The sequence below is a fragment of the Calliopsis andreniformis genome, chromosome 3, assembly GCF_051401765.1.
Source record: "Calliopsis andreniformis isolate RMS-2024a chromosome 3, iyCalAndr_principal, whole genome shotgun sequence".
Taxonomy (NCBI): Eukaryota; Metazoa; Arthropoda; class Insecta; order Hymenoptera; family Andrenidae; genus Calliopsis; species Calliopsis andreniformis.
Window position 1 is genome coordinate 4,248,546 of NC_135064.1, and position 15,027 is coordinate 4,263,572.

Below are 15,027 nucleotides of genomic sequence, written 5' to 3' on the forward strand. Positions count from 1 at the left end.
TCTTTGATTAATCAAAAGTTTTCTTTTGATCAATCTACGCAATTTCCTCAATCCTTTATTTCAACTTTAACTACCCATGTAATAAGATTATTCAAATCTAAGAATTATAATCAAAGTTATTTTGGGTGTTTCTGCAGTTTAGTGACTTTTCTCAGTTTTGAATATTTCATTTCAACTTTTAGTTTAAGGGTTTAATTTTATCACTAAAACAAGAAATTAACCGACACAGCACGAAATTGATATATCTTTTGTTATTTTATTAAAATATATACATAGGGTTCTCCCAACACTGGGGTGGTTGTTTTTTTTTCCAAGGTCACTAAATGTAGTAATTTTTCCAGCCCGCCCCCATTCAGGACCATTCTTTGCAATGTTTTTGAATATTCTATCCAGAAAACACAATCTCTTAGTTTCTGAAGTATTGAATTTAATTCCATTGCGTGCTATTATATTTTAACCCTACGAAGCTTAAAGAAGGGTCCGAAAATGGTCACGATGTTATGAATTTCATTTTATTTCATGTATAAATAATAATTATAGGGGGATCATTCAATCAGTAAATAAACAAACATTCTTGTTCAAATAATATCTAAATCATTTTTACTTAAGTATTTGCAGGAGATTCTACCGAATTTCCTGAAATGTAGTACTTTCGAAATCATAAGTGGGTATCCTTGCAATTTGTTTAGAATAGTTATTTGTCAATTATTTTAATATACTTAATCTCTATCAGTCAGTTAAGGATGGCAAATCCTTCCGAGTCACTTGAAATTTATTCCAGAATATTTAAACAGTATGGTATAAGTTGCGTAAATTGTGTAAATTTTTGCAGAGGTAAATCTCTTTAAGGGTGATAGAGCAGATATTTTACTGACGAATCGAAGTGTCAGTTCCAGCTCTGGAAACTTGCATTTATAAACTTATTCTTGGCAACATGCGACTAACGGCAAAAAAAATTGTTAAAAATTGTCATAATGTTATGTAATGCTTGAAAATAATGTATAGTCTACAATACAAAAAAAATGATGACGTTTCCAAACAAAAAGATTGCTTTTTCTTCTTGCTTTACCTTACTGCACAATCGTCACTTGAAACTACCGAAAAATTAAACTGGGAGAGATTCTATTACATCTGCTGTATAGATTTCTTTGTGTTTGGCCCCCTGAAGCCATCATTAAGTGAAGTTAAGTTTTGCAGAAGCGAAGAGATGAAAACGAATGTGCAAAACTGGACTACACAATATAATAAACAATTTTTTACTACTGGAATAAAAAAGCTAGTAGAATAGTGGAACAAGTGCATTATTGTAGTAGGGGTTATATTAAAAAATAGGTAAATAATGGAATTCATTTAATAAACCATATTAAAACAGCAGTAGTTTGTCTGTTCACTTATTGAATGATCCCTGTACTTAATAATCGTAAATAAAGGAATGAATATTTTCTATTAGATATTTCTTTAAAATCAGCTATTAGGGCTGATATATCTAACACCTTGGATTTCCTAAGGTTAATAATAGAACTTATTATCGTTGCATAGAGAAGTAATAAATCATTCTCCTTTATTGTAGGAACAATTCACAGCCATGAGGGACCTTTACATGAAGAATGGCCAGGGATTTGTGTTAGTGTACTCGATAACGGCGCAGTCAACGTTCAACGACCTGCAAGACCTCAGGGAACAGATCCTGCGGGTAAAGGACACAGATGACGTGCCAATGGTGCTGGTGGGTAACAAGTGCGACTTGGAGGACGAGAGGGTAGTGGGCAAAGAGCATGGTGTCAACCTTGCCCGGCAGTTTAACTGCGCGTTCATGGAGACCTCTGCCAAAGCCAAAATTAATGTTTATGATGTGAGTAAAAGTCACTTCCTTTTATTAACCCATTTATCCTTTGGTTGTGAGCACTTGTCTTATGGTATGTCTAGACTGTTGCAGACTGGAATACAATGGTTAGAAATTTTGTACATATATCGACTGTCTTCTTATTCATTAATTAGAAAAGAATACACTAAGAGTACTTGTTTTAAAAAAATTCCATTTTTATATAAAGTGGCTCTTCTGGTTGACAGTAGAAGCTGATTCTTGTACATGAGTGTCTTGAGAGTGTAGAACAGAGTAAAAAGAGGCTTTTATTACTCAGATAGTGGAGGGTAGTGGCGAAGCACACAATAGGGTAGAATAGTCTTTTGTTTCTTGAATACTATCGATAGAAATAAAGGAAAGTCAAGTCACGCACGAACGAGAGTAATATAAAATATAGTAAACTTGAATGGAATATTTGTTACTAGCAGGAATAGTTCATTCAAAAGTAAGTTAATGCAGTGCATTGGCGTCACACAAAACATACCAGCAAAGAAGGATTTTAGCCGTTGCAAATTACTTGCACCTACTGCAACAGTTTCCAATCTTCAGGTGTTAAAATGTTGCTTATTCAGTGGCGGTGGCACGTTAACATTGAATCTCGCATATTCCTCAAGACAGTTTGCACGTTGTTGTAAAATAACAGTAGTTCGTTGAAGAGACTATTGTTGGCTAGTAATTAACGTAACGTGTGGGAGTTCAAGACCGTTACGAAGGCCGAGATATTCTAATTGAATGTGGGAATGCGACTGTTAAGTGTGTGGGAGTGTAACTTGCATTCATTGCTACCTACCATTTACCATTCACACTTGCACACGCAACTTTTAACGCATAGATTGCAACTCATAAATGAGCCGTTCAGATGGCAAACTGATCAACTCCATAAAACAAGAAGCAGAGAAAAGTGATGATACAATAAATAATGTATTTTAAAATTAAGCTTAAAAAAAAAACAAACAGCACTGGTAGCTAAACCTTGCCATGACAGGAGTCATATTTCTCCTATCAAAAATACTGGAAAGCCACATCCTCTATTGGAATATAGTCAATATAGTTGGAGTACAGTTAAAATGTTATAACAGATACCACTACAACCTTTAACAAAATTTTTTTGATCGAATGCAACAATACGAAATTACTTAAAAATATTATAGTTTTTGAAATGTAAAACGCATGTATACATATACATTTTATGTATTATGTATGTAAAAGAAGTCCATCAAGAAAATACTTCCTTGAGAGAATAACATTATTATAAATTAAGTTCAATACTGATAATCACTCGTGGCTCGCAAGCCACGTTGTAATATAGGGTGTTCGATCAGTGTTATAAATTTTAAAGGTTGACTCAAAATGCTAAAATAAGACGAAAATAAAGATAGACGAAATTGTGTTTCAGACTTCGTTTTCGAGTTATTAATTGTTGAGGAAACGCTTAAAATACACGTAAAATGTGCCGGAGTTGAGACTCATTCTACTGATTTTGCTGCGTCTGACCTGGCTAGTGCGCGTCGGTAGTAGAATATGTCCCAAGTCAGACACATTTCACGTGAATTTGAGACGTATTTACAACAATTAATAACTTTGCAACGAAGCTGCAAAAATCCTATTTTGGTACATAGAATCGCTCCTTCAAATTTCTGACATCATGTTGTTGAATACTCTGTATAATACACTTAACTGTTTCAAAGTTTTACTTCTGCAGTATTAAATTCTTGTAAGAACTTGAAATGGTCAAAATAGCTACGAAAATGGTACCTATATTAAATGTTATTTAGAAATTATACGTAATACTATTCTATGACAATAAATATAATAATTATGCAGGTAAATTTGTCAGATTGTGGAAATTTGATTATCAATCACGTGCTTCGGTGATAAAATTTAATTTTTTTTATTTTTTACAAAAAATTTAGTTGAATAATTTGGCTCCTGAAAGGTTTAAATCATAACGTGCTTATAAAAACCAGAAATAAGGAATGAAGTTACGTTCCTCTCAAAAGAAAATGTTTCTGTTATTTTTGAATCCCTGTTTCCCCTGCATCACTAAACAGACTCCTCTGCTCGAAATCCTTCTACATGTTTATCTTCAATTCTGAAAGGATTCCTGCAACGAGAGTTCTTTGAGTGGGATTTTGTAGATTTTTATCCTAAAGCTGTTGGGAATTACCCTTTTGGACCTGATTTATTTTGTATAGTCTCCAAATGAAAAAATATAACTTCAATATAATGATCATTTTCCATTTTATTTTTTCATGATAGCCTGCCTTTCTAAAATCCCATGTCTAAAGGTTTCTGAAACGTACTGCGAGCGATTTTGTATAAGTACTATTGCGAATTTATCTCTCGTTCCCACATTTGATTGCTTCTGTTAATCTACTCGTACTGAATTGTAATTCAATTGCATAATTGGAGCACGGTTTTCTTTACGATTTTAGCTTTTGTCAGAAGAGCATTACGGTAAATATTGTGCATTAACCAAGTAAATGTTGCATCGACTATGACTAAAATTCCATTCATCAGTGTAACATGAGAACATGAGAACAATTCATAAGAAACAACGAAAATGAAGGGGGATAAACAATATTAAGTTTTTAAAAAATACGAAGAGATTGTTAAAAGAGCAACAGAGAACAATTATTTTAAATAAATTTTATTTACATTTATATATCAACTTTCACTCTGAAACGCGTATCTAGAAAATGTTTAACTTTGCGATCTTCTATTGATTACCTTCTTCATCTTTCTTTTTTTTTATATAAAATTTTCACTTCTTATTATCCAATTAAATTTCTTCTGCTGAAAGATCGTTAAGGATGTTTACTATCACAGCTAAAGCAGAAATAGGATATGTACTATCTTGTTACTTTATGGCAATTTTCTAGAAGGTCTAATGAGAAAACGAAGTTGAACTTTAGTGGTAGAACAAGTAGAGAATTTAACGGTTACCAGCGCCCTACTTAATGACTATATTAAATAAATTCTATTTGCATTTTCTAACTTTACACGTATTGAAATACATGTGTCGTCAATGCTCTGAGGTATTTAATTATTCCGAATTTTCTCTCGCATAGCTTTAGTAACTATGTAAAACGTTTCTGTTTCAGATCTTCTACGATCTGGTGCGACAAATCAATAAAAAATCACCAGAGAAAAAGATGAAGCAGAAAAAGAAATCGCTGTGCCTACTTCTGTAAGGTAGAAATATCTACTAGAAGCCCGTTACTCTCCTGCATGAACAAAAATATTAAAAAAATCCAGGATATACCAGTGGAAGGACACAAAAGTTCAGGCGACTAGGGAGCAAATACTGGTGACAAGGAGGGGGCTGACGGAATCACAAGTTAAATAAAGGCAACATAGTGGAATACATAAAACACTGGAAGGAACGTGACAATGAGACACTGGACGAGAAAGGAAAAAAATACATAAGAGGACGGTGGAGAAAAAAAGAAAGAGAGACGTGGGAGAGAAACAGCGAAGAAAACTAATAATGTTGTATATACGTTGGTCCCGGGGTGGCTCGTGTGCACGCGCAAACACAGGCGCACAAAGAGAGTTTTTAGTGTTAACGAGACCCCGTGGCGTCGGTTATCATTGTAGGAGTTTTGCATTAAAGAAGAAAACGAAGAAGGGAAAGAAAAAAAATATGATTAATGATAGTATATAAATATATAAATAAATATATATATATATATATAAATATATAAATATATTTAGGAGAAAAGGATGACGAAGAAAGGCAAAAAACAATGTTTTGAATGTGCGTGTGCGCAGATTCTCATCTTGCGTGTATCACCATCGCGCACCTTTCTCTTATGTATATTATATATATATATGTATATGTATATATATATATAAATATAAATATAATAATTATACATAGACGGTACACGCCACACACAGACACACACACACACGATGATTATTATTACTATTATTATTAATTATTAATTATTATCGAAGCATCAAAATATTCATAAGTTATATCAACCGTTTGTTTCTCGAACAATATATGTTTTTTCTATATCTCTCCGTATTAAAGCAAATAATAAAAAATCTCTCAGCGAATGTTAAAAAAACGGAACGAAAAGCCCAGGCTGTGTGGTTCTCCTCCTTGCTCTACCAAGGCGTCCCTTTTTCTCCTTCGTTGGCTAAATTCGAGGAATGCTAAGTAGTCTTCGAACTGCTTAGTGACTTTCAGTTTAATTGTATGTTATTCTTAATAATCTTAAGCTTCTTTCCATAAAGTCAAATTTATTCAATTCTTTTTTGTAAAATGTTTGTACCTATCAATATTTTGTATCTATTTAGACGTCATTTGTGTTTGGGACATGGTCCATTTTGTGCAGTGTTCTCCTCAAATTCTAAGTTGGAAAAATGTACCAAAATTATTCAAGCAATACAGAGTATGTTTATTAAATAATTTGAAATAAATCGGCTTGAGATACGTTTGGAAATCTTCAGACATTAAATGAAACTAGATAGTTTACACAAAAAGGCCCATTCCTTCGTGTACCAAAATACCTTATTCTATTGTACGCTCAACAATATGAAACAAAGAAGGCCTCATTGAGCACATCTAAAGAGTCTTCAAACATTCACTACAATTGAAGGCACTTTATTGCCACAGCCGCGACCAAGCTGCTCAGAACAACACCCTGAGAAGCCTCACTCCACGTAGTGGAGTAACTGGTTACATTGCAACAATTATCCATCGATTCCTCAAGAACCATGGGATAGTACTCATTCCAGAAAGCGAGTGCCTTGTAATCAACAGCGTTAGCATTGCCCATATCAATGTTCCTGTCGATGATCAAGATTCCAGGCTGTCCCTCGGTGTAAGGTTCCCACTTGACGTTGTTCAAGGAAGGGTTTCCAACTCTGGCGAAACTTGCCAGCATCGCCATGATCACCTCAGCCATCTTCTTGTCAGCGGAGTTCCATTGAATAGAATTACTAGTAGTAGCGAAAGGAAGTCCCCAGACAAATGGAAGCTCGAACATATGCGGAACACCAGCCCATTCGGGCACATCCTTATTAATGGATTGTGTCTTGGGCCTATAGTCAAATCTGTAAACGAAGGCTAGCTTATCTTTGGATATTTTACCAGCCAACAGAGTCAACCCTGCAGCAAAGTTCTTCTCCGTTTGAAGGTCCAAGTATCTATCTCGAAGAACTCCTTGATCCTTACTCGGTGGATGTGGTTTATAGAAGAACAACACCGCGTTAGCTACCATCTCCGGCTTTATCTCGCACGTGCTATTTTTGTCAGGGGTCTGTACAAGTGAAACAAACTCGTCTGTGATGAGCATCTCGAATTTCCCAAACGACAATTTGCCATCCGCATTTCCTTTGCCAAGAGACTCCATATAGGCCAACGCTTGTTCATTATTTGTGTATCCAACAAGCAGAGGAACACTGTTTATGTTGCCACTCTCTAAAGCATCTCTAGGAAGCATGGGTAGGAATGGATCTGTAGAATTGTTGGTCTCAAAGTCAACTATTGGTCCCCAGGTTTCTATGTCTGAAGACTCGCGAACAAGGATGTTCACGTCAACGCGACGCAAACACTCCATCAGAGCTGATGTGGGACGTCGGTAGCAACCGAATTTCTCAGCTATGATGTCTACCACCGGGAGTTCATTTTGAGGAGAGCCCACTGAAGTCACTGCGTCGCCGCTCATAGCGATCGCCTTGGAGAACTTGCCTCTGCTCAGAGGGCTAATCAGGTGCAGACCAACGCTGATGGCGCCAGAACTGTGACCATAAATTACCACATTTGATGGGGAACCGTTGAAATGGTGGATCTTACTCTGCACCCAGTCTAGGGCTGCAATTTGATCGAACATGCCGTAGTTTCCTGGCGCTTCGGCGTCTGTTGTTGTAAAGAAGCCAAGAATGTTAAGGCGATAGGCTACTGTGACCACTAGGACCTATGAGAAATAATTAAATAGTTGTTACTAAATGTACGTCAGATACTAATAGAGTTTTGTAAAAAATTTTTGATGTTCTTCTTTGAGACGATAGGTCAGCGATAGGTGAATTGTTGTACATTTGTGGTCAAAAGAAAGTTCAGGAATTATATCCCTATTTTATGTCATACACAATTAGGGGATTCCTAAAAACACTATTAGTATCAACACAATAGAATCTAATATACAGGCCAGTAATACCAACACAATAAATAAAGTTTAATACGAAAGTTAGTTATCCATATTTTTAAAGTTTCTTTTGACCACTACTGTGTGTTTCTTTTGGTAGAAGTTAACATTTTCGATAAGAGAGATGAATTCGTTACCTTTATTTTATTGATGTTAAATATAGAACCCGTAATGGTCAGTAAGAACTCATAAAAGTTTTCAGTGAGCATTTACATATTGCGTTGCCTGAAGTACATGTTACGAACGAATAATATTCGTGTAATTCCAAAAGTCGAACTTACCTTGAAGAAAGGAAATGGCACTCGAGTCGTATTCTAATTTTGTTCTATTTCCTGTCTAATTTTTGACACTTGCTTCGTTGATTTGCTATTATGAATTCTTTTTGAGAGTATGTGTTAAAGGTAAAATATTTGAATTCATTTGTTATCATATGCAGTATTTTTTTTTTAGTATAGAAACTCGAGTCAAGACAGTACTTGAAACTTGAACATTTGTAAGTTAGCGATAACTTGTCGTATTTGTAGTTCTTCAAGATACTTTTTGTGGAATTTAAAAAATTGTAATTTCAACAGCTCTTTGACAATATATTTGATAATTTACCTTTTGCTTACTGACAAAGATGGATGCATCCCAAATTGCTGGAGTACCAGTATTGAAATCTCCTCCATGGAACCATACCATCACTGGCCATCCATCATCTGGTCGATTTCCTAGACAAAAGTTTATACGTTCACGTTATGATATACGATAGTGGTTAAAAGGAAGTTTAAAAACTATACTAATGCATGTGTATGTATTATAGATATAAGTTTAGTAACAGTGTTTATTTATTAATGTTGGTGTTACTACTCTAATTTATGAAAATTTCTCGAAGTGAGGGATATAGTTCCTTCCCGACAGATTATAATATTTTTGTTATTATTAAACATTTAAGCTTTCTTTTGGCCATCATTGTAGGTTTAAGTGCATTTACAACATTTGTATTTGTATCTCAGGATACTTGACCACTTTTTAACTTAAGAATTTAAACCATGCCTGTTGAATTATATTACTTAATAATATCACTTGGAATAGTAGTTTCATTGTTTGTTGTTGTAGAAGAATGGTTAAAAAGTAGAGGAATGAAAAAATCAATTTACAACGGTTAAATTTTGAAATCTGAAATGTTTGACTCTTTCCAAACTCAAGGATTTAAACTGTACCATTTAAACTACTTAACAATACCACTCGAAATAACTGTTCTAGTATTTGTTATTCTAGTAAAAATGAAGAAATCAATTTAAATACACTAACGTACAATTTTTGGAAATTTATTCGTCTCCTTTGATTTACAGTAAACTTGTCACTGAAGAAGCACACGTAGGTGGAATTCATGGAATTAACGGACTCGCATTCAACCTAAATGAGTCTGCGTGCTCGCGAGTATGCATCCCCGGTTCCGGCTGAACCGGTGAATCGATCGTGACAGAATTTGCATAGCGTTATCCCTTGCTGGCGATGAGCTCCCTAGACCACTGGAATCACTTAGAACTCATGACGATCGCGAGTCACTCTAAACATTACTCTAACTCAGAAGTTCCCGAAGACTCTAAGAAGTTTTGAACTTTTATCCGTTTATGGAAAACTCGTACAGTAACAAGTACAGCTACAGCTATTCAAATATTCAAATTGCTTACTATTTAACATCAAATTAGCGATTACAACAGAACATTGATATCTCGTCAAATAACCTTCAGAAATTTCATCCTCGAGTAATCGTTTATTTCTCACTCAAACACAAATTGCTCCAATTTCAGAAGGATTAAACTGTTAAACGCTTCCTCGTTGTCCTTCCTCAAAGGATGAAAATTTTATGAGATACGCTGAATGGTATCTCCAATTTTACTCTTGATTAGAGTTTGAATAATTAATTTCGGCGATTTCTTCGACATATCCGGCGTCCTCTAGGTTGATTTTTGAAGCGTGCCAAGGTTATAGAAATTTAGGTCGTTGGGATGCTTTAGATGGCACGATAGCGAAAACACGGTAGAGACCGGTGAGCTAACAGGAAATTCGGCCTGGTCTTCGTTATCGGTCACGACGGTGTCTGGAAACGTCCAGGGATAGCTGCCTGGGGATACACCCCCGCCAGGACAATTCATTAGCCAGTTTATCGTGATTGCACCCAGCACGGATTTTCTCCGGTACGCTCCTCGCGAACGACAAATAGTTTTAAGCTACTACATATGGGTGTTCCTTGCATAATGGACTTCCGCTGGATTTAGGTCTTGTCTCCGATTTCGTTTCGTTATAGATGTTAGTGTACATTTTTTAAAAGAAAGAATAAAAAGTAATATTAACGAGTAACGTGTTTTTTAAAACGTTTCAAGATCCTTGTACAAGTTCATTGGGAAGTAAAAGCCTCGTGATATCATAAAATGAGCCGTCCATTTGCCAAACAGATTAACTCCGCAAAACAAAGATAGTTAGGTATATGTATTTTTTTTTTAAATGTAAAAAGTTAAGCGTTTGGGCAGTAAAATTTAAACAAATTGAAAAAGCAGAGTTAATCACTTTGACCTGTGTTGGGCTCACATAAAATTATTGAATAACTGTTTTACATGCAGCTTTTATAGATTAGTAGATTCATAAAGTGAGTCATCGATTGTGACGGTCACTTTTTCTGCGAGGTTTTAGGAACAAGAGGATATGTTATGAAATACGTCTCATCGTTAAACTATAAGTTTCCAGAAAAGAAAAGGAAGATATCCACACCATGGTGACTTACGCTAAAAAGTAACAAATAAACCCAAGTTTTTTGATAATTATTTCTACTACTTTCATACATTTTAAAATATAAATTTTTCAAACATAATTTTTAAATAGTTCTCTGGTCTTCTTAAATATATGAATTGCAAACGAAATACAATTTCCTGAAAAAGTATTATTCGAATTTGATAAAAAAGAATTAATGATTTATTTTTACCCTTACTGATGGTATCTGCCAAATATTGGATAGCATCAAGTCGGAACAGAAAGCTTGAGCTATATGTAATGAATAGTATTTACTCATTATTATAGAGAAAGAAAGAGGCATTGTTCTAATATGATAAAAAAATACTCTATAGCATATTTAATTTATCTGGAAAAAATGCAAGATATGTAAACATTGGTTTTATAAAAATTATGTGATACGAATGAGAATATTATGCGAATACTTAAAAATCTCATTAATTCACGACTTCCCGCTGGGGTCAATCCATTTTAATGGATTCCATTTTGGTCTTGAATAAAATACTTTTCTCTACCTTCGAATTAAAAGAGCTCTCCACTATTTCTATATTTTTCTTTTCTTCCTTTTTTTCCATGGCACTCAATTATTCTCATAGAAGAAAAGACAAGAAAATTCCATTAGAATTATTATTCACTATCTTCTATTTGTAGGTTTAAAATTGAATTCTATACATACGTAAGTCAAATTTTTAACGAATTTAAATTATGCCTCAATCGAAGCCCAGAAAATAAAACTTGTACCTCTAGCGATGGCGATGGAATTTAACAAATGTTTACTTTTTTTTAAAACAAAAATGAAATAGGATTTACCTTACGCCTGACAGTCATTTATTATACGAAAAAAATGTGCATAAAACACTGATTGCGCAATTTTAAGAGGGACATAAGTTAGAACAAATTATTTTTTATGTATAATTTTTTTATTATAAATTTAAAGAGAATCTTTCAATTTTTTTAATGAAACGTACTGAATGTTTCAGCGAAAAGAGAAAGATACTGAAAAACTCGGTAAATAAATGTGAAGTCATAATAGATCTAAAGTGGATATTTATTAAAATATTAGCAATAAACGTAGCTTTCAAAGAAGCCTTTCTAAACGTTTCATTAACCGGCTTATCACGCAACTCGCTCCTGAAATACCTTTCTGACATTCCAGTTTATTGTATTAATTTTGGTAGTGTATTATTAAATGGTTTTTCGGTTGCTTCACCCTCACTCTATAAACATAAGTCATTTGTATCCGACATGCTTTTGAGTGGGTAAGATTCGTTAGAAAAATCTGAAAAGTTTTATATAACATCTTTAAACATTCCAAATTAAGATTCGAATGAAAAAACTTATGCAGTAATTTGTTTAAATACGTGATTATGGTAAATATAATATGTAAAATTGAAAACCAACAGTGTACTGTAATGGCGGTACAAGAATGGCTTCTGTTTCCAGAGTAAGGGTTAATTATGAAAATGGTTATAGTTATTTTCTTCTGTTATTTACCTCTGTTAACATATTAAATATCGTTAGAATTTGAATATGTGAATTCAATAATTCGTTATGAACGAATTTTCAAATTCAAATTCGAATACGTTCGAATTAAAAACAAATTAAGACATGGTTGGACTTTATGAGTTCTGAACCCTATGAAAGAAGCTATAGTAATAATATCACTAGTAAAATATAGGTTGATGATAAAAATCACCTTCTCTCACAGGCTGTTATTATTATTATCATCTTCATAATCATTATTATGTTATAATATCATTTTGAGGTCCCTGACGAACGCCAGGTTTGCTCATAGGTTAAGATGTCCTTGGATCAAATAGGGAAATAATGTTCCTCTGTTGTAACAGCTTTTACAACAAATTTCTATTATTAATCCATTGCAGTACAGATTAGCTCGGTAAAATGCGCGTTCAAAATGGTGGAAAAATACCATGAAAATATTCATGTTTGGCCTGAAATCTTGACCACTCCTTGTAGTCAATGAGACTCCTTATTGTACTCAAAGGGGTTAATGTCGCCATAAATATCCCATTTTGATCTATCGTGCTTAAATATTTACCTATCTAGTTGTTAGTGCTCTTCTAATGCTTCTAAAAGAAAATATAGGGTGCTACTTCACCGAAAATTCAAAATGATCTACAAACCTTGGCCTGTAAACAATGTATATAGAAAAAATAATAACTATTCTACCCTTGCATAATAAAATATACTTCATAATACAGTATTAATATTCAAAACTTTAAACGTCAATAGGCACATATTTGTTGACATATTATGGCTTCTATTGCTTCGTTTTGCAATCACAGAGGACGAGGTGTACACCCCCCAAAACAAACCCGAAGTTTACGATACTTCATCCGCAGGAAGCCAGACTTCCTTCAAGTGTATAGCGTGCGTCTGCGGACGAAGGGTTCGCGAAAACTCGCCGAAGTATTCGAACAGTTGATTCCAGCAAATTCGGCACTCATACGTGAAAGAAACAAAGGGGTGGCACTGGGCAGAGTAAAAGGGGTGGTTTCGTGACCGGCCTCACCAGTATCTTAACATCTCGACCGACCCTAAAAGATCGCGTGCAACGACGTGCGCCAGTTACTGTTACTCTTATTCCTTGCTGTCTCTACAGGGTGCTTCTAAAAACTGGAACTAACCTGAGCTCTGTTTTAACTAAGAATAGACAGAAACGGGGAAGAGGAAACGTTTACATAGTTTAATCAACGATGTCCATCTGTTAATTACGTACTACTATGGGTGCATCTGTACGTCTTCAAAATGGCCACCAAACGACAGCGTAGCTGAAGAATCTAGGTAAGGAATAAGATATAGAACACAGTTTGTAAAACACAAATGGGATATTTCTGTGGTTGTAAGGCAAAATTACCTCACTTTAGTGTCATCTTCTGAGTTTGATGAAACCTGGTATACGAGTAGAGTTTTTTTTAGTTACTGATATTTGTGTTTAGGGGATGAAAACTACATTTTCGTAAATATCCCGAATTTCGTTTACGTCATCTTATTGCTTATGAAAAAAGCACGTATTTTGTACATTTGTCATTTTTTTCTACTTGCATTGGTTTTCGAGATATTTACGAAAATATATTTTCCACTCTAACTTTGAGAGTGATTTTTATTCCCTAAACATGAATATCAGCAGCTACAAAAAAAACACGTGTCTAACATTTTTCGACGCTCTACTGGTATACCAAGTTTCATAAAAATTGGAAGATGACACTAGAGTGATGTTCCTTGTAATTTATATGTTATTGTTTTCGAGATATTGTTGTTTAAAGTTTTCAAATTCAATACTATCCCATGGACTTGTCTCTTCTTCAACCCTTATTTTTCAGTGAAAAAGACCTATTTAATACTCTTTTCTCTTTTTGAAAATATCAATTCTATTTTCTAGATCTCAATAAACGCTTCAACTCAAATTTTTTGAAAATGTGACAGGTCATTTTGTCTTACAGCTGTAGATTTAATCCTTTTGCTGTTTAGTCCATGCGGCGGAGCAAAGCCAATATTTTTTTTAGCATTTTCTTTGTTTAAGAGACACAGGTAAAAGATGTTTTTTGGTATTACCAACGCAAATAGAAGTCCTTTTAATCATGAAAAAGGTTGAACTTTTTTTCTACCGTTTTTCGATATTTTAGCAGTCAACGAAAGGGTTATTCAAGTACTTCGATCGCTTTAATTTACGTTTATCGATGCAATTTCCCAGGAAAAAACGGGTGTTACTGAAGCAATTGCTGGTAGCCCATAATGAGCTATGTCCCTGACCTATATTAAAGATTCAGAAAAATTATGATATCATAATCACCTCGTCGAAGGTTATCAGGGATTTCCCTAAAGTACTACAAATTATAACGTCAAACTTCTTGCTGATAGCTGTTCGCTTGGTAGCGCTATACCATTGATCTTGATAATCGTTTTATGCTAGGACTATCAGAGTGAGACCAGTAAAGGGCACTTTTCTGAGTTGGCGAATTGAGACATTAAGATTAAAGAAACGGGAACAGAAATCAATACAAAGGTTTTATATAATAGAATATCCTTCGACCACGGTCACTGCGATATCTTTTCGTATTGATTATCGAAATGGTTGCTAATGCAGTTTTTACGATTCCTTCGTTCTGCGGGTTTACGATCGCGACGATGCATGAGACATCCAAAATTAGTTCGAAATGATACTGGTAATGCCGCTGTTAACCTAGTCCTTAACCGACATCCTTAAAC

At 34.4% G+C, this 15,027-nt stretch overlaps 2 protein-coding genes across 2 annotated transcripts in view; one reads left to right on the plus strand and one right to left on the minus strand.

The window, feature by feature from the left end:
• Rap1 (RAS oncogene family member Rap1) overlaps positions 1–10,367 on the plus strand; it is a 78,815-nt gene extending 68,448 nt beyond the window's left edge. Inside the window, exons 4-5 of the mRNA XM_076375683.1 lie at positions 1,571–1,852; positions 4,969–10,367. Of these exons, the coding sequence (XP_076231798.1) occupies positions 1,571–1,852; positions 4,969–5,058 (372 nt within the window). The 3' untranslated portion in view covers positions 5,059–10,367. The remainder of the gene's footprint in view (positions 1–1,570; positions 1,853–4,968) is intronic.
• Positions 6,466–15,027, minus strand: part of LOC143177251 (carboxylesterase 5A) — a 31,947-nt gene continuing 23,385 nt past the window's right edge. The window contains exons 6-7 of the mRNA XM_076375114.1: positions 8,626–8,735; positions 6,466–7,797 (exon numbers count right to left, since the gene is read on the minus strand). Coding sequence (XP_076231229.1) covers positions 6,466–7,797; positions 8,626–8,735 — 1,442 coding nt within the window. The remainder of the gene's footprint in view (positions 7,798–8,625; positions 8,736–15,027) is intronic.